Raw genomic sequence first — 25,517 nt, forward strand, 5'->3', positions numbered from 1 at the left:
TCAATTTCCAAATTTCAAACATATTAATCAATAAATCTATGTTTTGTTCAAAACATTTGCATATTTGAGGTATAAATCAGTTTTACATTGCAGCTACAATCGGAAATAGCACCGAAGCAGCTAGAACAATTACAGAGACCAAATTGAAATACTAAATACTCATCATAAAACATTTATGAAAAATACATGATATACAGCAAATGAAAGACAAACATCTTGTGAATCCAGCCAATATTTCCGATTCTTTAAGTGTTTTACAGCGAAAACACAATATAGCATTATATTAGCTTACTCCAATAGCCAACCACACAACAGCATTGATTCAAGCCAACAGTAGCGATAACGAATAAACCAGCAAAAGATATTAATTTTTTCACTAACCTTCATAAACTTCATTAGATGACAGTCCTATAACATCATATTACACTATACAAATATGGTTTGTTCGAAAATTTGCATATTTAGAGCTGAAATTCGTGGTTATACAATGTGACCATGTAGCAATTATTTTCCAGAATCTCCGTATATGTTTCTGACACTCAGCTATTCTGACCAAATAACTATTCATAAACGTTACTAAAAAATACATGTTGTATAGGAAATGATAGATACACTAGTTCTTAACCTGTTGGGGATGGGGGCGCTGTTTAGACTATTTATGCTAATGTGGCTAATTTTTTAAACGGCTTCCCACAAAATCCTTGATCGTACAATATGCATATTATTATTATTATTGGATAGAAAACAGTCTATAGTTTCTATAGGAGTTGAAATTTTGTCTCTAAGTGGAACAGAGCCCATTCTACAGCAATTTCCCTGACATGGAGTCAGATTTGAGAAATGTTGGCCACTCTTCTGAAGTCATTTAAAAGGGCACTGTCGTTGCTATGACTATACGGACACTTCTTACGTCTTCCCCTGGATGCCTTTACATGATGACGATTCCAACGGGGTCGATTGCGCGTTCACAGGCCCTACAAATCAAAAAACCCTGAAGCTAGTCATTCTTTGGGAGCTGCGTCATGAGCCTAGAGGACCCCGGCGCGCACCTGTTCCAAGCGTTAGTTTAGCCTGTTATATTTCTCCGGTCATCTTTTCACTCGTTATAGGAGTTAAAAACATCATAAGGTAGTTAATTTAAAGCGTTTTATAGCAATTTATATCCGTTTAGTGCGATTTTGGGACATTTATTTTTGCAACGATGTGAAAAGTTGGGCACGCTTTTCAGTTCATCCCGAACGCAGTTGACATTTCCACATGGCAAGAGGACAGCTTTCCACCAAAAGACGATTTCTCCCAAGAAAGGATCCTTTGCCCAAGATACTGATGGAAGAACAGCTCAAGGTAGGACATTTTTATTATGATAAATCGTGTTTCTGTCGAAACATTTTAGTGGCTTAGGACGCCATGTTTTTTGACGTAGCTTCGCTTGGCGCAAACTGTATTGAAAAGTAAGGATAAATTAAAAAATGTAATAACGCAATTGTATTAAGAATTAAATTGTCTATCAATCCCTGTCCACCCTATATTTTTTAGTCACGTTTATGAGTATTTATGTATAAGAGTAGATCACTGTCTAAGTGGCGCAAGGACATTTTCTGACCAGCTGAGCTACATTTCACATTGTCTAACCATGATTTTGGTGGCTAAATATAAACATTTTCGATCAAACTGTATATGCATGTTGTAATGTGATGTTACAGGAGTGTCATCGGAAGAATTCTGAGAAGGTTAGTGAAAAAATTAATATCTTTTGGCGATGTTGACTTTTATCGCTCACTTTGGCTAGAATCAATGCTGGGCTGCTAATTGCTATGTGCTAAGCTAATATAACGATTTATTGTGTTTTCGCTGTAAGACACTTAGAAAATCTGAAATATTGTCTGTATTCACAGGATCTGTGTCTTTCGATTCGTGTATGCTGTGTATTTTTACGAAATGTTTGATGATTAGTAGTTAGGTAAACACGTTGCTCATTGTAATTATTCTAGTCCATTTGTGATGGTGGGTGCAATTGTAAACTATGCCATCTACCTGAAATATGCACTTTTTTCTAACAAAACCTATCCCATACCATAAATATGTTATCAGACTGTCATCTAATGAGTTTTTTTGTTGGTTAGGGGCTATAAATATCTTAGTTTAGCCGAATTGGTGATGGCTACTGGTGTTGGTGGACAAATAAAAGATGGTGGATTATGCTAATGTGTTTTTAGGTAATAGATGTACATCTTTACATATTGTGTCTTCCCTGTAAAACATTTTAAAAATCGGAAATGTTGACTGGATTCACAAGATCTGTGTCTTCCATTAGCTGTATTGGACTTTAATGTGTGAAAGTTAAATATTTAAAAAAAATATTTTTTTTGAATTTCGCGGCACTGGTTTTTCAGTGGGGGGGGGGGGGGGGTGCCGCTAGCGCCACGCTGATCCTAGACAGGTTAATGCAATCGCCGTGTTAGAATTCTAAACATAACTTCAGTACGACATGCAGCTTACGTTATAGCGAGAGAGTGCACAAAATCTGGGCGCAAACTAATAGTAAACATGTTCGACAGATAAATGAAATAACATCATAAATGGGTCCTACTTTTGATGATCTTCCATCAGAATGTTGTACAAGGGGTCCTTTGGCCAGAACAATCGTTGTTTGGTTTTAGAATGTTCTCTTCTCCAGTCAATTAGCAAGGAAAGCTAGCCAAGTGGCGCTAAGCTCTACTTCGTGAACAAACGCAGACAACGCAACACGCCTAACCTCCCGAAAAAATTTCAATTATCTAATAAAACTATATTGAAAAAACATACTTTACGATGATATTATCACATTTATCAAATAAAATCAAAGCCGGAGATATAAAACGTCTATAACGAATGCTTTTCAGAAGCCAATAGTGGTGACCTTTATGCGCATCCTGAACAGAGGAATTCTGGGGTCATGTCATTCAAAGCTATCTCTTTTGACCATAGAAATACCTAGAAACCCCATTTCACCTCTCACAGCCTATTGACATCTAGTGGAAGGCGTATGAAGTGCATGTATACTAATAGATATAAAGCACATTTATAGGCAGGCCCGGGAACAGAGCCCTCGATTTAAGATTTTTCACTTTCTGACAGGAAGTTTGCTGCAAATGAGTTCTGTTTTACTCACAGATATAATTCAAACGGTTTTAGAAACTTGAGAGTGTTTTCTATCCAATAGTAATAATAATATACATATTGTACGAGCAAGAATTGAGTACGAGGCCGTTTGAAATGGGCACCTTTTATCCAGGCTACTCAATACTGCCCCTGCAGCCCAAAGAAGTTAACCCGTCATTTCAAAACTCAACACAACTCTCACATCCACATTCACTTAGTACTATTCCCCAACACACTCAGTAATCCCCCTGGTTACACCTTATGCATCATCAACCATTCTATTGTCGTTACTTTCTTCTGCGGTTCCTCTATAGTCTCTTTAGTAGCTTTAGTATCTTTAGTCCCTCAGTATCGAAAGTCTCAATAGTCTATATAGACATAAATGCTTTAGTCTCTGTGGTTGCCATAGTAGCTGTTGTCCCTATAGTTTCTATAGTCCCTTAGAATCTATAGTCTCTATGGACTGTATAGTTTTCCCATACATTCATACACATATACAGTATGTAGTGATGTTTCCAGCTAAAGCAGTCAATTAATCAATCAATCAAGAGAAGACACATACACACAATGATGCCCTCTTGTGGCACTCACCTTCACAGTGTGAGAGAATCTGAACCCAGGTTGACACTGGCAGTGGTAGCTCCCGAAGGTGTTGAGGCAAATGGCGTTCATGCTACAAACCTGAGGTGTCTCCTGGCACTCATCGAGGTCTGAAGAGAGAAGGAAACATGTTGGTAGGGCAGTGAATCCCTAACCTCTCATCCAGTGATTCCCTAACATCTCATCCAGTAAATCCCTAACTTGTCCTCCAGTGATTCCCTAACCTCTCCACCAGTGATTCCCTAACCTCTCCTCCAGTGATTCCCTATCTTCTCCTTCAGGGATTCCCTAACCTCTCCTCCAGTGACTCCCTAACCTCTCCTCCAGTGACTCCCTACTCTTTCCTCCAGTTATTCAGTCAGCTCTCCTCCAGCGACTCCCTAACCTCTCCTCCAGTGATTCCCTAACCTCTCCTCCAGTGATTCCCTAACCTCTCCTCCAATGATTCCCTAACATTTCCTCAAGTGACTCACTCAGTTCTACACCAGTGAACCCTTAACCTCTCCTTCAGTGACAACCGCACCTCTCCTCCAGTGATGCTCTACCCTCTCCTCCAGTGACTCCCTCAGCTTTCCTCCAGTGACTCCCTCAGCTCTCCTCAAGTGATCCCCTAACCTCTCCTCCAGTGATTCCCTAACCTCTCCTAATCTTTCCTCCAGTGATTCCCTAACCTCTCCTCCAGTGACTCCCTAACCTCTCCTCCAGTGATTCCCTAACCTCTCCTCCATTGACTCCCTAACCTCTCCTCCAGTGATTCCCTATCCTCTCCTCAAGTGATTCCCTAACCTCTCCTCCAGTGACTCCCTCAGCTCTCCTCCAGTGACTCCCTAACCAATCCTCCAGTGACTCCCTAACCTCTCTTCCAGTGATTCCCTAACCTCTCCTCCAGTGACACCCTAACCAATCCTCCAAGGACTCCCTAACCTCTCCTCCAGTAATTCACTAACCCCTCCTCCATGGATTCCCTAACCTCTCCTACAGTGATGCTCTAACCTCTCCTCCAGTGATTCCCTAACCTCTCTTACATTGATGCTCTAACCTCTCCTCCAGTGATTCCTTAACACATCCTCAACTGATTCCCTACCCTTTCCTCCAGTGATTCCCTAACAGTTCCTCCCGGTATTCCATAACCCTTCCTCCAGTGATTCCCTAACATTTCCTCCAGGTATTCCACAACCCTTCCTCCAGTGATTCCCTAACCTTTCATCCAGTGACGCTCTACCCTCTCCTCCAGTGATTCCCTAACATATCCTCCAGTGATTCCCAGCCTTTCCTCCAGTGATTCAGTCAGCTCTCCTCCAGCTACTCCCTAAACTCTCCTCCAGTGATTCCCTAACCTTTCCCCCAGTGACTCCCTCAGCTCTACACCAGTGATTCCTTAACCTCTCCTAACCTCTCCTCCAGTGAGTCCCTAACCTCTCCTCCAGTGACTCCCTAACCTCTCCTCCAGTTATTCCATATCATCTCCTCCAGTGATTCCCTAACCTCTCCTAACCTCTCCTCCAGTGACTCCCTAACACCTCCTCCAGTGACTCCCTAACCCCTCCTTCAGTGACCCCCTAACCTCTCCTCCAGTGACTCCCTAACCTCTCCTCTAGTGACTCCCTAACCTCTCCTCCAGTGACTCCCTAATCTCTCATGCAGTGACTCCCTAACCTCTCCTCCAGTGATTCCCTAACCTCTCCTCCAGTGACTCCCTAACCTCTCCTCCAGTGAGTCCCTAACCTCTCCTCCAGTGACTCCCTAACCTCTCATCCAGTGATTCCCTAACCTCTCCTCCAGTGATTCCCTAATCTCTCCTACAGTTCCTGGACAGTCCACGTGTTGGATGTATTCTAGAACTAACGTAGCTGAATTAACGAATGAAAGTCTTGATGATCAGGTGACCATTAGAATCAGCTGTGCTAGTTATGGAATACATCAAAGAAGAGGACTGTCTGTGGTTCCAGAGGAGAAGTTGGAGAATCACTGATCTACAAATATGGCACAGAAAAGAGAAGATATTGCAAAAGTAATGTTTTATTTCTTGACACACATGGTCGTTGCTGTTTCTTCCACATGAACACAAAAATACATGTAGTAACATTTAGAATAGCATCAAAACTGCACAAATAAAATGACTCTGCCAAAGTAATGGTTTGTTCCCTTGACATGTAACATTCTCTCTCTCTCTCTCACACACACACACACACACACACACACACACACACACACACACACACACACACACACACACACACACACACACACACACACACACACACACACACACACACACACACACACACACACACACACACACACACACACACACACACACACACACACATTTGAATACTCACCCTTACACTCCCCAGTGAGAGGAGAAAACTTGAAAGTCGTTGTGGATACAAACCCAGGTAGACACTGACAGTAGAAGCTCCCCTGTGTGTTGTAACACGTGGTATTACTTCCACAGGGTGGGGCACTGTCCCACTCTTTACACTCATCTACATCAACACATAATTTTGTCCCATTGGCTATTAAGCCCCCGGGGCAAACTATGGCCTCTAGATTCCCCAGTAGACTGAAATGAAGACCTGTGAGAAGAGAGGGAGGAGAAAGAAGGGGAGAGAGAGAGAGAGATATTCAAGTTATTCAACCAGTTTACTACTAGCCCGGTCTGAAAGTACTAGCCTCGGGCTAGCTTCATTCCCATCCCTGTAACACTCTGGACCTCGTTGGGATGCAATAATTATTATTAGTTTTTACAATTTGTTCCCAAATGGCACTCTATTCAATAGGCTCGTGTACTATAGGCCCATGGGTATAATCACTAGTAATATACTTATTCTCCACATTGCAACTTTAGCTAGGTTACTAAACTGAAGAATAGGAGAGAAGACAGAGATATTATAACTAGGTTACTAAACTGAAGTATTGTAGAGAAGTCAGAGATATTATAGCTAGGTTACTAAACATAAAGGGGAATATCACTCAAAAACTATCTTTTTGTATTTGTTTCATTATGTTTTGCATGTCACTAGTAACGATGTCAAGATTTTGGACTTTTAAGAAGAAAATTGTCTCGGCCACATCATTTATGATAATGTATATACAGTATATCACTGAACACAGAGTGAGTCCATGCAAATTATTATGTGACTTGTTAAGCACATTTTTACTACCGAACTTATTTAGGCTTGTCATAACAAAGGGGTTGAGTACTTATTGACTCAAGACATTTCAGCTTTTCATTTCAACATACACACACACACACACGCACACACGCACACACACACACACACACACACACAAACGCACACAGAGAGTGAGGGTCTTTATGAAGTTATATAGACTACCTCCCTTCATCAACAGACACTGTCAGAGTTCATCCCTCTCCCTCCTTCTCTCTCTGTCTGTCTGTCTGTCTGTCTGTCTGTCTGTCTGTCTGTCTGTCTGTCTGTCTTTCTTTCTCTCCTTTTTCCATCTCTCTTGACCTCTCCCTCTCTTACTCTCTGCCGCGACCCTCTCTTTCCCTCCCTGAGACGTGGATGTAGATTAAGGCATCTCCCTGAACCTCTCTGATTCATAGGGGTTGAGTTAAACACGGAAGACACATTTCTGTTGAATACATTCAGCTGTAAAACTGACACTTAGGAAAAAAAAGGTGCTATCTACAACCGAAAAGGGTTCTTCGACTGTCCCCATAGGATAACCATTTGAAGAACCCTTTTTGGTTCCAGGAAGAACTCTTTTGGGTTCCATGTAGAACCCTTTCCACAGAGGGTTCTACATGGAAACCAAAAGAGTTCTACATTGAACCAAAAAGTAAAAACACTTTATGGGGACAGTCAAAGAACCCCTTTGGAAGCATTTCTTCTAAGAGTGTAGGTATTCCCTTGAACTCCTTCTCTGTATATTTCATCTCATGTTTTAGTCAGTAGCTCTCTCTGCCCCTCTCCCACCCCTCCCTGCTTGATCTCTCTCTCTACCCCTCTCCCCTCTGTCATATTATGGTAATACACTGTGTTGTAATGATATGCAAATAGTTAAAGTACAAAAGGGAAAATAAATAAACATCTATATAGGTTGTATTAACAATGGTGTTTGTTATTCACTGGTTGCATTTTCTTTTGGCAACAGGTCACAAATCTTGCTGCTGTCATGACTTCCACCGAAGTCGGTTCCTCTCCTTGTTCGGGCAGTGTTTGGTGGTCGGGCAGTGTTCAGCGGTTCTCCGGTCTTCTGGCCATCGTCGATCCACTTTTTATTTTCCATTTTGTTTTGTCTTGTTTTCCTACACACCTGGTTCTCATTTCCCTCATTAAGTGTTGTATATTTAACCCTCTGTTCCCTCCATGTCTTCGTGTGGTATTGTTTGTTGTAAGTGCTTGTGCACATGGTTACTGGTGCGCGTCGGGTTTTGTACCCATGTTGGTTTATTCTTGATGCTGTTGGTTTTTGAATTTAAACTGTTCCGGCTATTACCGAGTTCTACTCTCCTGCATCTGACTTCACTGCCACCAGTTACGCACCCCTTTACAGCTGCTGTGATTGCACACTGCAGAATATATGGGAGTTTAAGAAAATTGGATTTGATTTCAAATTCTTTGTGGGTCTGTGTAATCTGAGGGAAATATGTGTCTCTAATATGGTCATACATTTGGCAGGAGGTTAAGAAGTGCAGCTCAGTTTCCACCTAATTTTGTGGGCAGTGTGCACATATCCTGTCTTCTCTTGAGAGCCAGGTCTGCCTACGGCGGCCTTTCTCAATAGCAAGGCTATGCTCACTGAGTCTGTACATAGTCTCACTGAGTCTGTACAAAGTCTCACTCAGTCTGTACATAGTCTCACTGAGTCTGTACATAGTCTCACTCAGTCTGTACATAGTCTCACTGAGTCTGTACATAGTCAAAGCTTTCCTTAAGTTTCTCACTCAGTCAAGATGAAGAAGTAGAGAAATCTGTCCTCGTATCAGACCTGGGTTCAAATACTATTTAAAACATTTCAGATCCTTCCATTTCCATTCATTTCTAGCCTGTCTGAAGTACTGTATGTTTGTACTGTAGACACTATTCTATTGGTTCAATTACAATCAATTACGTTAGGCAAATTCAATAAAGCCCATATTAACTGTTTGCAATATATATCGAGTAGTATTTGAACCCAACTACAACTAACCCTAGCTCCTAACGTCTTAACTTAATTCTAACCCTAACACTAATTCTAACCTTAACCCTAAACGCCCTAGAAATAGCATTTGACCTTGTGGGGACTAACAAAATGTCCCAAGCTGGTCAACTTTTTGTTCGTTTACTATTCTTGTAGGGACTTCTTGTCCCCACAAAAATAGTTAAACACACACACACACACACACACACACACACACACACACACACACACACACACACACACACACACACACACACACACACACACACACACACACACACACACACACACACACACACACACACACACACACACACAAACACACACACACACAAACACACAAACACAACTAGTCAAGTTCCAAAGATATCCAAGGTTAGACTCACCCAGAACAAGTAGCAGAGTTCTGGACCCCATCTCAAAGTCAGACTGGTATTATATCCAGACAACTAGTAGGATCCTAATAAAACTAGTCCCACAAGAACAATCAGTCTGAGATTAAATCTGATTTACAGTTGAATTCAGACTGAAGAAAATCCCAGTTTAACAAGGTTTTTATTCCGTATGATCCGTGGTGAGAAATTAAATAAAATACTCTCTCAGTGTGAGCAACATGTGGTTAGAAAAAAAAAGAAGTTTTGCTCTCCTCTCTCTGCTCTCTCTTCCTCTTTCTGTTAGAGTGCACCCCTTTCTTTCCGTTTCACCTTCCCCCCTCTCTCTTCCCTTCCTCTCCTTCCCCTTTCTTTCTCTCCATATCTTCTGATAAGTGTATATTTTTCAGTTCTCTCTCTCTGTTACTCTCTCACTCTTAGGTTGACTTCTCTGAATAGTTTCTGAGTGAGAGAGAGAGAGAAATTGGCTTTTTACCAAATTACCGTACAACAGACCATGTATTCACCCTACACACCCTAATTGACAACCAAACAAACCAAAACAATGGCAAAGTCTTCTCATGCTTTGTTGATTTCAAAAAAGCCTTCGTCTCAATTTGGCATGAGGGTCTGCTATACAAATTGATGGAAAGTGGTTTTGGGGGTAAAACATACGACATTATAAAATCCATGTACACAAACAACAAGTGTGCGGTTAAAATTGGCAAAAAACACACACATTTCTTCACACAGGGTCGTGGGGTGAGACAGGGATGCAGCTTAAGCCCCACCCTCTTCAACATATATATCAACGAATTGGCGCGGGCACTAGAACAGTCTGCAGCACCCGGTCTCACCCTACTAGAATCCGAAGTCAAATGTCTACTGTTTGCTGATGATCTGGTGCTTCTGTCACCAACCAAGGAGGGCCTACAGCAGCACCTAGATCTTCTGCACAGATTCTGTCAGACCTGGGCCCTGACAGTAAATCTCAGTAAGACCAAAATAATGGTGTTCCAAAAAAGGTCCAGTCGCCAGGACCACAAATTCCATCTAGACACCGTTGCCCTAGAGCACACAAAAAAGTATACATACCTCGGCCTAAACATCAGCACCACAGGTAACTTCCACAAAGCTGTGAACAATCTGAGAGACAAGGCAAGAAGGGCATTCTATGACATCAAAAGGAACATAAATTTCAACATACCAATTATGATCTGGCTAAAAATACTTGAATCAGTCATAGAGCCCATTGCCCTTTATGGTTGTGAGGTCTGGGGTCCGCTCACCAACCAAGATTTCACAAAATGGGGCAAACACCAAATTGAGACTCTGCATGCAGAATTCTGCAAAAATGTCCTCTGTGTACAACGTAGAACACCAAATAATGCATGCTGAGCAGAATTAGGCCGATACCCACTAATTATCCAAATCCAGAAAAGAGCCGTTAAATTCTACAACCACCTAAAAGGAAGCGATTCCCAAACCTTCCATACCAAAGCCATCACCTACAGAGAGATGAACCTGGAGAAGAGTCCCCTAAGCAAGCTGGTCCTAGGGCTCTGTTCACAAACACAAACACACCCCACAGAGCCCAAGGACAACAGCACAATTAGACCCAACCAAATCATGAGAAAACTAAAATATAATTACTTGACACATTGGAAAGAATTAACAAAAAAACAGAGCAAACTAGAATGCTATTTGGCCCTAAACAGAGAGTACACAGTGGCAGAATACCTGACCACTGTGACTGACCCAAACTTAAGGAAAGCTTTGACTATGTACAGACTCAGTGAGCATAGCCTTGCTATTGAGAAAGGCCGCCGTAGGCAGACATGGCTCTCAAGAGAAGACAGGCTATGTGCACACTGCCCACAAAATGAGGTGGAAACCGAGCTGCACTCCTGCCCAATGTATGACCATATTAGAGACACATATTTCCCTCAGATTACACAGATCCACAAGGAATTCGAAAACAAATCCAATTTTGATAAACTCCCATATCTACTGGGTGAAATACCACAGTGTACATTACAGCAGCAAGATTTGTGACCTGTTGCCACAAGAAAAGGGCAACCAGTGAAGAACAAACACCATTGTAAATACAACCCATATTTATGCTTATTTATTTTAACTTGTGTGCTTTAACCATTTGTACATTGTTACAACACTGTACATATATAATATGACATTTGTAATGTCTTTATTGTTTTGAAACTTCTGTATGTGTAATGTTTACTGTTAATTTGTATTGTTTGTTTCACTTTTGTGTATTGTCTACCTCACTTGCTTTGGCAATGTTAACACATGTTTCCCATGCCAATAAAGCCCCTTGAATTGAATTGAATTGAGAGAGAGAGAGAGAGAGAGAGAGAGAGAGAGAGAGAGAGAGAGAGAGAGAGAGAGAGAGAGAGAGAGAGAGAGAGAGAGAGAGAGAGAGAGAGAGAGGGAGAGGGAGAGGGAGAGGCAGAGGGAGGAAGAGGGAGGGAGAGAGAGTCAACCAGACATCTACTTTAAGCTTAGGCTCTCTGTGTGCTTCCTAAATGACACCATTTTCCCTATATAGAGCACCAGCATTTGATAGTTTTTTTTATTTATTTATTTCACCTTTATTTAACCAGGTAGGCAAATTGAGAACACGTTCTCATTTACAATTGCGACCTGGCCAAGATAAAGCAAAGCAGTTCGACACATACAACAACACATAGTTACACATGGAGTAAAACAAACATACAGTCAATAATACAGTGAAAATAAGTCTATATACAATATGAGCAAGTGAGGTGAGATAAGGGAGGTGAAGGCAAACAAAATATATATATAAATAAATAAAAAAATATATAAAAAGGCCATGGTGGCGAAGTAAATACAATATAGCAAGTAAAAAAAATAACACTGGAATGGTAGGTTTGCAGTGGAAGAAGGTGCAAAGTAGAGATAGAAATAATGGGGTGCAAAGGAGCAAAATAAATAAATACAGTAGGTAAAGAGGTAGTTGTTTGGGCTAAATTATAGATGGGCTATGTACAGGTGCAGTAATCTATGAGCTGCTCTGACAGCTGGTGCTTAAAGCTAGTGAGGGAGATAAGTGTTTCCAGTTTCAGAGATTTTTGTAGTTCGTTCCAGTCATTGGCAGCAGAGAACTGGAAGGAGAGGCGGCCAAAGGAAGAATTGGTTTTGGGGGTGACCAGAGAGATATACCTGCTGGAGCGCGTGCTACGGGTGGGCGTTACTATGGTGACCAGCGAGCTGAGATAGTATTCTGTATTGGCATTCCCAGATAATTTAAAGCCTTTTTTGTAATAACATAGTATATGGATGGATTTTAAGAAATGTGGTTTAATTCATTTGAATAATATTATGGTGTTTCTCTTCAGAGAAAAACGAAGCCCTCAGGGTTTCTGTTAGAATGGAATGGAAAATATGTTCAATGTCATGGTCGGGACAGTAGGCTACAGGGTTGGAGGATTCTAAATGGTTTGCCTTCATTAGACAACTTTCTTCCAATATGTAAATCAGTGATATTCATTCCCACAGTAATTCGTTATGGATCCATAACTAAATCAACATCTGCATTTTGAAAGAGTATTTTTTATCATTCTTTTATTAACGAAATGTGTTTATTTGTTTTTTAGGTTACTGTGAAGTCTACTATACATACTGTAGTAGACATGGGAAAGTGCCTAATTCCTTACATAAGGGAGAGCAGGCCACCTAGCTCGGCTACTAGGCTATTCTTTAGTAAAGGTTGAATAGTCTACTGTTCAGCTATTAGCCCCCCTCCCCAACTTGCAACAAATTGTTCCTTTCCCTCTTCCACGCGTCATCATCCTGCTCCTGAGTATCTCGCTTGTCGGCGTGCTGGCAGGATATGGCAGCATCTTTGGGTGTGTGTCAAGAATTCTGCATACAGCAGAAAGTTTGTATGAAGGTGTGGTTATTTACAGGCTAATTGTTACATGCCATGGAGGTGCATTTGTGTCTTTTTGTCGAGAGCAAAACTATTTTTATTTTCAATCAAAAATAATTGTTCTGAAAGCAACTTTTTTCCGACACAAAGGATGATGGCGTCTCAGGTAAGCAGCACTGGGAGTTCTCCGTCCAACTTCTACATAGCTAGTAGTTAGCTCCTACGATTCAGTGTCGGTTCATAACATTCTACTATATTACATACATACATAATGATAAATCATGCAATTATTATTCTCAAGCTAACCAAAAGTTATTAGCTACGAACGCCTGTTTTCGCCATTTTCTGTTGAATTAATCTAACTTTCTTTCATGGAAACTCATAAACAGGTCATGTCATTTGTTTCATAGTTGATATATAATCATATTCCATGACAGTGTAAGAGTTAGCTTTTTTACAGAAGGACGAAAAAACACAATATGTCTGTCAGGGAATGCCATTCTGATATGTCAGATGAAGAGTTAGACCAGAAAGTCAGTTCCATTAAGGCAAGGATGCCCCATGCAGAATTTAGAATGGCCAAAGGAAGTCTCAGAGCAATGGACAGGCTACAATGTGGGGATCTCATGCTTGGTGATAAGTACAGTACATGTGTATATAGGACTTGCATCCTTGGCACAATAAAGTTATTATATTCTACTCTATCCATAGGCTTCATTAATGCAATTCAGACTTGAAGTTGATAAAACAACTATGATAGCTGAGGTTCATAGATTGGTAAGAATATTAATTCAGAACCTAACATTTTAGTGTCCATACACAGATTGGCTACGTACTGTAGCTAGCTACACATCCATTGTCATACATAGTTATTTTTATTCTCCACTACACAATAACCAAGTAAATAGTTAGCTACCTATGTTACTTCAGCTGCATTGCAAGACAAGCTTACACAATTGTACATTCAACTTGCAGTAAATGCTTCAGCTAGCTAGTGTCTTTACATCCACTGTTTCGCAAGACAACAGCCTGGTCTTCTGGCTAGCTAGCTGCCTAAGGATAACTTGCTAAATAGCGATTTTTGTAAATTTACTTTATGACAAAAAATGTGCACAAACGTTCGTCTCTACATTAACTAGCATATTCCTCTCAATTGTAAATGTTTTGCTTGACTCATTATGACATTAAACTACTTACATTTGGTTCCACCATAATGTTTTGTCAGCCATCTTCACCCAGCGACGGGTGGATCGCGTCAAATTTGTCATTGGAACCACTCGATATGATTGGTCATGAAAAAACCTTGGGACCCAAATGCATAATGATTGCTCTAACTCCCCTTTGTGGTTGTCTGGAGCAATGAAGCCGTGACGCTCGGTACCTCTAGATCCCGCAGTGTAAGATCGCAACTTTTAAAGGAGGAACCACTGCAGGTCCCGAGGCGAGGCTACATGTAGTCTCTGGGATGCAGAGAGTGGAAGGGCGATTTTACGTGCCACGATGCCACTTAGTCTTTCACACTTTCTCAAGAATGCTACGATTTGATTAAATGTGAGTCAAGACCTGAAAGACGTGTGAGAGACAAACTGGTGGCCATAAGAGAGGTCTGGGACAAGTGGGTGGAGTGTCTGCCCTACCTCTACAACCCTGAGCTTGAAGTAACAATGGATGAGCAACTGGTTCCATTCAGAGGTACATTTTTATTTTCATGTCTGTAATGTAACTCCTTTCTGCACTTTCTGCAACTTTCTTAGGCTATACAAGTGCTATCTTTTGCTAAAAAAGTTATGTTTACACCTATGCAGTACCTTCAGCAATAATAATAATAATATACCTCTACTTTAGTAAAGAAAACAATTATGACAATTATGTTGTAATTAAAAAACGAGTGGTGTCCACTGATTAAATGCAGTCTTTCTGCAGTGTGAAGAGGGAAAACCCAGATATTCACAAAGTTTGTGATGAATGACAAGTTGTTTCTTCATGCAGAAGAGATTTGGGGTTTAAAATTCCATTAACCTGCTTTATTTTAGGGGTTTAGTGAAGGCGGGTCATTTTTGACCCTTAGGACAAGGGGAGTATACAGAATGTTACGACTACACAAGGGTTAAAAGTAAAAAACGGGATGTACCAATCAAGTGTGTGTTATGGATTTACACCCCCTGCTATATTGTAGATAAAGAGTTACCTGTCTATCAGAACACAGCGGGTGTTCTTTAATGGAAGCCTCTAGAACATAATCCAGGTAGAATCAAGAATTTACAGTGAAATGAACTTACAGTGAACAAATGAACTTAGAACTTACAGTGAAATGCTGATTACACCAGGTGTAGACCTTACAGTGAAATGCTTAATACACCATGTGGAGACCTTACAGTGAAATGCTGAATACAACAGGTGTAGACCTTACAGTGAAATGCTGAATATACCAGGTGTACTAGACCTTACAGTGAAATGCTGAATACACCAGGTGTAGACCAAACAGTGAAATGCTGAATACACCAGGTGTAGACCTTACAGTGAAATGCTGAATACAACAGGTGTAGACCTTACAGTGAAATGCTGATTACACCAGGTGTAGACCTTACAGTGAAATGCTGAATACACTAGGTGTAGACCTTACAGTGAAATGCCGAATACAAGAGGTGTAGACCTTACAGTGAAATGCTGAACACAACAGGTGTAGACCTTACAGTGAAATGCTGAATACACTAGGTGTAGACCTTACAGTGAAATGCCGAATACAACAGGTGTAGACCTTACAGTGAAATGCTGAATACAACAGGTGTAGACCTTACCGTGAAATGCTGAATACAACAGGTGTAGACCCTACAGTGAAATGCTGAATAAACCAGGTGTAGACCTTACCGTGAAATGCTGAATACAGCAGGTGTAGACCCTACAGTGAAATGCTGATTTAACCAGGTGTAGACCTTACCGTGAAATGCTGAATACACAAGGTGTAGACCCTACAGTGAAATGCTGAATACAACAGGTGTAGACCTTACAGTGAAATGCTTACTTACAAGCCCTAACCAACAATGCTGTTTAATTTTTTAAATAAAAAATACCTAAAAAAGTATACGAATAAGAAACCAAAGTAACAAATAATTAAAGAGCAGCAGAAAAATAACAATAGCGAGGCTATATACATGGAGTACCGGTACAGAGTCAATGTGCGGGGGCACCAGTTAGGTAATTGAGTTAGGTAGAGTTATTAAAGTGACTATGCATAGGTAATAACAGAGAGTAGTAGCAGTGTAAAAGAGGGGGGGGGGGCAATGCAAATAGTCTGGGTAGCCATTTGATTAGATGTTCAGGAGATTTACGGCTTGGGGTTAGAAGCTGTTTAGAAGCCTCTTGGACCTAGACTTGACGCTCTGGTACCGTAGTAGAGAGAACAGTCCATGACTAGGGTGGGTGGAACCTTTGACAATCTTTAGGTATAGAGGTCCTGGATGGCAGGAAGCTTGGTCCCAGTGATGTACTGGGCCGTACGCACTCCCCTCTGTAGTGCCTTGTGGTCAGAGGCCGAGCAGTTGACATACTTTTGGGTAAAGCCAGTGTGTCTATGCATGCGGATGACTCAACACTATATGTGTCAGCTACTACAGTGACTGAAATGACTGCAACACTTAACAAAGAGCTGCAGATAGTTTCAAAAGGTGTGGCAAGGAATAGCGGAGAGTTGTACGCAGAGAGCTAACACTAATGATATGCGTGTCAAACTTTCCTGGCTCAAAGTGGAGGAGAGATTGACTTCCTCAATACTTGTATTTATGAGATGAATGGACATGTTGAAAGCACTGAACTGTCTGTTGGAACTACTGACACAAAGCTCGGACACCCATACATACCCCACAAGACATGCCACCAGAGGTCTCTTCACAGTCCCCAAGTCCAGAACAGACAATTGGAGGAGCACAGTACCACATAGAGCCATGACCACATTGAAGTCTATTCCATATCAAGTAACTAATTCAAACAGTAAAATTAGATTTAAGAAACAGATAAAAATACACCTTATGGAAAAGTGGGACTGTTAAGCAACACAAACATAAGCACAGACACACTCATACACACACAATAACATATCCACTATACACACACTATACACACACGTACACATGAATCTTGTGTTGTAGATGTGTGGTTGTGTAGTAGGGGTCTGAGGGCACACACTTAGTGTGTTGTGAAATCTGTTGTGAATGTTTTGTAATGTTTTTAAACTGCTTTAATGTTGCTGGACTCCAGGAAGTGTAGCTGCTGCCTTGACTGGAACTAGTGAGGATCCTTAATAAATACAACACACCACAACACACACAACACACCAACACACAACACATACAAATGAAAACTGTCACATCCTTATCATGTTCATTGTAGATCCAAGTTGTTGCCATGGGTAACCATGTTTACCATCAGATACCAACTAACTAAGATACAAATGAAGACATGAGACAGAGAGGAAGTTGAGGTGGAGATTAAAACACCCAGAAACCCACAGCACACCAGTGCTGAAATATTACCATGGTAACCATCCTAGCATGCATCCCAAATGACAACCTATTATATAGCGCTCTATGGGCCCTTGTCTAATATAATGCACTATACTGGGAATAGGGCCCTGGTCTAATGTAGTGCACTATATAAGGAATAGGGCTCTGGTCTAATGTAGTGCACTATATAGGGAATAGGGCCCTGCTCTAATATATTGCACTATATAGGGAATAGGGCTCTGGTCTAATGTAGTGCACTATATAGGGAATAGGGCTCTGGTCTAATGTAGTGCACTATATAGGGAATAGGGCCCTGGTCTAATGTAGTGCACTATATAGGGATTAGGGCCCTGGTCTAATGTAGTGCACTATATAGGGATTAGGGCCCTGGTCTAATGTAGTGCACTATATAGGGAATAGGGCCCTGGTCTAATGTAGTGCACTATATAGGGAATAGGGCCCTGGTCTAATGTAGTGCACTATATAGGGAATAGGGCTCTGGTCTAATGTAGTGCACTATATAGGGAATAGGGCCCTGGTCTAATGTAGTGCACTATATAGGGAAAAGGGTGTCATTTGGGCCTCAGACTCGAAAGAGGAAGCTGCCAGTGGAATAACGGTTTCTACAGCAACAGAGGAAAGTCCCTACTGTAATATAAGCACCACACTCAGATCAGTTTATATAGTCCCTTACTGATCATCATTATCCAGGCTTACACAGTAACTGAACCTAGGCCTGTCCTTATGGGGCGGTTTACAGTGGCATATCAGTAACCTCTGTTTGAGGAAGTAGCATGGGGATCAGTGAAGTTAGTAGCCTCTCTAACAGTCTAACACTCATTTTGCCAAGTGAGTGAACTCTCTAACAGTCTAGTTCAGGGCCTTACTTAAAATGTTATATATTTCCTCGACATGGTTTTTCTGAGATATCCATCGCTAATTGACGTCTAGGCACCTGTACCATGTCAGATATAGAATTGTACACAATTTTGAGTTTGCATTCCAATATTACACTTTATATATTTCACAAAAGAGTGTAATATAACAAAAACGTTGAAAATAGAAACACTGGATTTTCGGCATAAAAAATTATTACAAGTTGTTTAATTATGAAATTATGAAAACTATTAAGAAACATTCCACCCTTGAGGCCACTACTCTCTCCTTCCTTCTGAAGTGTACACTCGTTCTACGTCGCTGTATTTGTATTTGTGTTTATTCTGGTTCCCCATTAGTTCCTGTCAAGTCAGCAGCTAATCTTTCTCCTCAGGCAAGTTTAAAAACATTACAATATATTCATAACAGATTTCACAGCATATTAAGTGTGTGTCCTCAGGCCTCTACTCTACTACCACTTATCTACAACACAAAATCCATGTGTGTCACGGCCGTTTAAAGGAGTGGACCAATGCGCCGCCCTTTGAGCGAACATACTTGTTTATTTAACGATGTCGCCAACAAAACAATAAACAGACACGTGACGCCAACGTAGTGCTCACTGGCAACTAAACATGGACAACTACCCACAAAACCAACATGGAAAATGGCAACGTAAATAGAATCCCCAATCAGAGACAACGATAAACAGCTGTCTCTGATTGGGAACCCATTCAGGCCACCATAAACCTACATATCCCTAGACAATACAAAATCCCCATAGATAACCAAAATACCGTAGAAAAGACAAAAACCCCTAGACAATACAAAAACTAAACAAACCACCCCTTGTCACACCCTGACCTAACCAAATAATAAAGAAAGCAAATATAACTAAAGTCAGGGCGTGAAAATGTGTACATGTGTGTATACTGCGTGTGTTTATATGCATTTGTCTATGTTTGTGTTGCTTCACAGTCCGCGCTGTTCCATAAGGAGTATTTTTTTTATACATTTTTACTGTTGGCATGAGTTACTTGATGTGGAATAGAGTTCGATATAGTCTTGGCTCTATGTAGTACTGTGCTCCTCCCACAGTCTGTTCTGGACTTACAGCTCAGTCAGGCATCAGATTGCTGCTATGTCATGTGATGGGTACAGCTGTGAGTTCAGGCAGACATCTGGATTGGAATGTGGCCAAAGATAGGGGTCATGGGGTTAGAGGTCAGGAGTCAGGGTTAGAGGTCAGGGCTCAGGGCTCAGGGGTCAGGGGTCAGGGCTAGCATGGCCTCAGCCGTCTCATCTGCGTCGGGCGCAGTGTTGTTACTGTGGTTACTAAGCCCTGACGGACAGGTGTATCGACCAGGTGTTCTTGTGCACATGCCCAGAGGGCTACGCACCGACGGAACCCACACACACTCATCCTCATCTGTAGACAGATCGAATCCCCGAGCTGACAAGATAAAATAATCTGTCATTCTGCCCCTGAACAAGGCAGTTAACCCACTGTTCCCCAGTAGGCAGTCATTGTAAATGAACATTTGTTTTTAACATACTTGTTAAATAAAGGTTCAATAAAAAAATATAAAAGGTCTCTTTATACTGTAAAGTACTACAGTCTCACTAACTGTTCTCCTAAGTCAAATGCCTCAGCGATCCTTTCAAAAGGAAATGTACACAATCTGTAACTGTTCTCCTAAGTCAAATGCCCCAGCAAGCCTTTCAAAAGTAAATGTACACAATCTGTAACGGCTCTGTAATGCCAGACGCTGGGAGACGAGAAGTAAGTACAGGGAATGAACTGTTCTGCTTGCGGTTATGGAACCGCCACCTGTCCCAGACCTGCTGTTTTCAACTCTTAATGATCGGCTATGAAAAGCCAACTGAAAATTATTCATGATTATTATTTGACCATGCTTGTCACTTATGAACATTTTGAACATCTTGGCATAGTTCTGTTATAATCTCCACACGGCACAGCCAGAAGGGGACTGGCCACCCCTCATAGCCTGGTTCCTCTCTAGGTTTCTTCCTAGGTTTTGGCCTTTCTAGGGAGTTTTTCCTAGCCACCGTGCTTCTACACCTGCATTGCTTGCTGTTTGGGATTTTAGGCTGGGTTTCTGTACAGCACTTCGAGATATTAGCTGATGTACGAAGGGCTATATAAAATAAACTTGATTGATTGATTATTTATTTGATTAACAGACATTAATAACAGGAACAGCGTCTGGACAGGAGAAGCGTAACAACATCAATACAGACACGGGAAATTAACTGGAGGGGGTGACAGATATAGGGTAGATAATCAATGACGTGATGGAGTCCAAGTGAGTCCGATGAAGCGCTGGGGCGCGTAACGATGGTGAGAGGCGTACGTAATGATGAGCCGTCTGGCGACCTCGAGCGCCAGAGGGGGGGGAGCGGGAGCAGACGTGACAAAATCATTGGTAAACTCATCAGAAAACTTGATATTTGACATTCCATCAGTCCTGGAAGAAAGAAAATAAACATGTGCTTAGTTTTCACTGCATCTTAGTCAGTCCTAAACAGTCTTCATCTTAATCGAGCTTATTGCATCTTGGGCAGGAAGTCTTGACAAAACCATGTGTATACACAATCATACTTCAGACACATCAGATGATACAGTGGCACGTTAAGCGGAACAGGCACCTTCTAAAGTAAATAATCCCAGAGCTCCTTTCTTGTCGTCTTATCATTTTGAACCTGTTGCATTGACATGCAGAACCAGTGAACAGTTTGGACACACCTACTCATTCAAGGGTTTTTCTTTATTTTTACTATTTTCTACATTGTAGAATAATAGTGAAGACATCAAAACTATTAAATAACACATATGGAATCATGTAGTAACTAAACAAGTTTTGAACAAATCAAACTATATTTGATGTTTTAGATTCTTCAAAGTAGCCACCCTTTGCCTTGATGACAGCTTTGCACACTCTTGGCATTCTCTAAACCAGCTTCACCTCGAATGCTTTTCCAAAAGTCTTGAAGGAGTTCCCACATATGCTTAGCACTTGTTAGCTGCTTTTCCTTCACTATGCGGTCCAACTCATCCCAAACCATGTAAATTGGGTTGAGGTCGGGTGATTGTGGAGGCAAGGTCATCGGATGCAGCACTCTGTCACTTTCCTTCTTGGTCAAATAACCCTTAACTGGCTTGACGTGTGTTGGGGAATTGTCCTGTTGAAAAACAAATGATAGTCCTACTAAGTGCAAACCAGATTGGACGGCGTATCACTGCAGAATGCTGTGGTAGCCATGCTGGTTAAGTGTGCCTTGAATTCTAAATAAATCACAGACCGTGTCACCAGCAAAGCACCCCCACTCCATCACACCTCCTCCTCCATCCTTCACGGTGGGAACCACACATGCGGAGATCATCCGTTCACCTACTCTGTGTCTCACAACGATACGGCGGTTGGAACCAAAAATCTAAAATTTGGACTCAGACCAAAGGACACATTTTCACCGGTTTAATGTCTATTTCTTGTGTTTCTTGGTGCAAGCAAATCTCTTATTATTTAGTAGTGGTTTCTTTGCAGCAATTCGACCATGAAGGCCTGATTCATGCAGTCTCCTCTGAACAGTGGATGTTGAGATGTGTCTGTTACTTGAACTCTGTGAAGCATTTATTTGGGCTGCAATTTCTGAGGCTGGTAACTATAATACTTATCCTCCGCAACAAAGGTATTTCTGGGTTTTCCTTTCCTGTGGCGGTCCTCATGAGATCCAGTTTCATCATAGCGCTTGATGTTTTTTGCGAATGCACCTGATGAAACTTTCAAAGTTCTTGAAATTTTCCACATTGCCTGACCTTCACGGCTTAAAGTATTGATGGACTGTTGTTTCTCTTTGCTTATTTGAACTGTTCTTCACATAATGTGGACTTGGACTTTTACCAAATAGGACTATCTTCTGTGTACCACCCCTACCTTGTCGCAACACAAGTGATTGGCTGAAACACATTAAGAAGGAAATACATTTCTCAAATGAACTTTTAACAAAACAAACCTGTTAATTGAAATGCACTCCAGTTGACGATCTCATAAAGCTGTTTGAGAAAATGCCAAGAGTGTGCAAAGCTGTCATCAACACAAAAGGTGGCTACTTTTTAAATTTGTTTTACACTTTTTTGTTACTACATGATTCCATATGTGTTAATTCATAGTAGAAAATAGTAAAAATAATGAAAACCCTTGAAGGAGTAGGCGTGTCCAAACTTTTGACTTGTATTGTATGCTCTTTCTGTCCCAACTGTCACAGAATCTCTGTCCCAAAGGTCCCTTACAGCCTGTTTGAGTTCAGTGAGTACCATTCATTTTCACTGGCGGCTGATCTATTTGTCCACAGGAAGCTTAGCTTTAACCCAAACGACAGATGGAAGCCTCTGATATGATATGAGTCTCAATTCCTTTTTTCCTCATGTGACCTTGTATTATAACACACTTCTTCAAAGTACTAAGACACCACATTATTAAAGTGCTGAAAGCCACTAATAACATATTACATTAACAAATCTCTAGTAACCCATTATAATATTCATACAGTATATTCGGTAATAGTTCTCTCTCCTTTTATATCTCTCTCCTTTTATATCACGCAGAATCCCTATATAATGTTAAAAACTCAGCTCACAGAATTGGTTGGGGTGTTCATTCAGACACGCACCTCTTTCACACCGGGGCTAGTCCCCTGACAGCTCTCATTCACTCAGTACAAATTATATCTCTAATTGTCCAAATTTCAATCCTTCGTTGAACTTCAGCTTACCAATTATTTTCCAAATATCAATCTGTTATTATCCACATTTCAATCTCTCAATTTCCAAATTTCAAACATATTAACCCGTCATTTCAACACTGAACACAATTCTCACATCCACATTCACTTAGTACTATTCCCCAACACACCCTGTAATCCCCCCTGGTTAGACCTTATGCATCTTCAACCATTCTCTTGTCGTTACCTTCTTTTGCAGTTCCTCTATAGTCTCTATAGTCTCTATAGTATCTATTGTCAGTATAGTATCTTTAGTCCCTCAGTATCGATAGTCTCAATAGTCTATATAGACATAAATGCTATAGTCTCTATGGACTGTATAGTCTTCCCATACATGCATACATATATACAGTATGTAGTGATGTTTCCAGCTAAAGCAGTCAATCAATTAATCAATCAATCAAGAGAAGACACATACACACAATGATGCCCTCTTGTGGGACTCACATTCACAGTGTGATTAGAGACTCTGAAACCAGGTTGACACTGGCAGTGGTAGCTCCCGAAGGTGTTGAGGCAACTGGTGTTGCTGCCACAAACCTGAGGTGTCTCCTGGCACTCATCGAGGTCTGAAGAGAGAAGGAAACATGTTGATAGGGCAGTGACTCCCAATCCTCTCCTCCAGTGACTCCCTATCCTCTCCTCCAGTGACTCCCCATCATCGCCTCCAGTGACTCCCTATCCTCTCCTCCAGTGACTGCCTAACCTCTCCTCCAGTGACTACCTATCATCTCCTCCAGTGACTCCCTATCATCTCCTCCAGTGACTCCCTATCATCTCCTCCAGTGACTCCCTAACCTCTCCTCCAGTGACTCCCTAACCTCTCCTCCAGTGACTCCCCAATCTCTCCTCCAGTGACTCCCTAACCTCTCCTCCAGTGACTCCCTATCCTCTCCTCCAGTGACTCCCTATCCTCTCCTCCAGTGACTCCCTAACCTCTCCTCCAGTGACTCCCTATCCTCTCCTCCAGTGACTCCCTATCCTCTCCTCCAGTGACTCCCTATCCTCTCCTCCAGTGACTCCCTATCCTCTCCTCCAGTGACTGCCTAACCTCTCCTCCAGTGACTACCTATCATCTCCTCCAGTGACCCCCTAAACTCTCCTCCAGTGACCCCCCAATCTCTACTCCAGTGACTCCCCAATCCCTCCTCCAGTGACTCCCCAATCTCTACTCCAGTGATTCCCTAACCTCTCATCCAGTGATTCCCTAACCTCTCATCCAGTGACTCCCTAACCTCTCCTCCAGTGATTCCCTAACCTCTCCTCCAGTGATTCCCTAACCTCTCCTCCAGTGACTCCCCAATCTCTCCTCCATTGACCCCCTAACCTCTTATCCAGTGACCCCCTAACCTCTCCTCCAGTGATTCCCTAACCTCTTCTCCAGTGATTCCCTAACCTCTCCTCCAGTGACTCCCTAACCTCTCATCCAGTGATTCCCTAACCTCTCCTCCAGTGACTCCCTATCCTCTCCTCCAGTGACTCCCCATCATCGCCTCCAGTGACTCCCTATCCTCTCCTCCAGTGACTCCCTATCATCTCCTCCAGTGACTCCCTATCATCTCCTCCAGTGACTCCCTATCATCTCCTCCAGTGACTCCCTAACCTCTTCTCCAGTGACTCCCCAATCTCTCCTCCAGTGACTCCCTAACCTCTCCTCCAGTGACTCCCTATCCTCTCCTCCAGTGACTCCCTAACCTCTCCTCCAGTGACTCCCTATCCTCTCCTCCAGTGACTCCCTATCCTCTCCTCCAGTGACTCCCCATCATCGCCTCCAGTGACTCCCTATCCTCTCCTCCAGTGACTGCCTAACCTCTCCTCCAGTGACTACCTATCATCTCCTTCAGTGACTCCCTATCATCTCCTCCAGTGACTGCCTAACCTCTCCTCCAGTGACCCCCTAAACTCTCCTCCAGTGACCCCCCAATCTCTCCTCCAGTGACTCCCCAATCCCTCCTCCAGTGACTCCCCAATCTCTCCTCCAGTGATTCCCTAACCTCTTCTCCAGTGATTCCCTAACCTCTCCTCCATTGACCCCCTAACCTCTCCTCCAGTGATTCCCTAACCTCTCCTCCAGTGATTCCCTAACCTCTCCTCCAGTGATTCCCTAACCTCTCATCCAGTGACTCCCTAACCTCTTCTCCAGTGATTCCCTAACCTCTC

The 25,517-nt window shown here is 41.9% G+C and overlaps 1 protein-coding gene across 2 annotated transcripts in view; it reads right to left on the bottom strand.

Annotated features, from left to right (window-relative positions):
* The window catches only part of LOC129839515 (adhesion G protein-coupled receptor E2-like), a 56,550-nt gene that overhangs the window by 3,464 nt on the left and 27,569 nt on the right, over nt 1–25,517 (bottom strand). The window contains exons 4-5 of one of the 2 annotated variants that reach the window (XM_055907021.1): nt 23,805–23,926; nt 20,729–21,043 (exon numbers count right to left, since the gene is read on the bottom strand). In XM_055907021.1, the coding sequence (XP_055762996.1) occupies nt 21,038–21,043; nt 23,805–23,926 (128 nt within the window). In that variant the 3' untranslated portion in view covers nt 20,729–21,037. Of the gene's footprint in view, nt 1–20,728; nt 21,044–23,804; nt 23,927–25,517 lie in introns of those variants that run through there. The other variant, XM_055907022.1, reaches the window with a different exon arrangement.

The sequence above is a fragment of the Salvelinus fontinalis genome, chromosome 40 (assembly GCF_029448725.1).
Source record: "Salvelinus fontinalis isolate EN_2023a chromosome 40, ASM2944872v1, whole genome shotgun sequence".
NCBI classification, from domain to species: Eukaryota; Metazoa; Chordata; class Actinopteri; order Salmoniformes; family Salmonidae; genus Salvelinus; species Salvelinus fontinalis.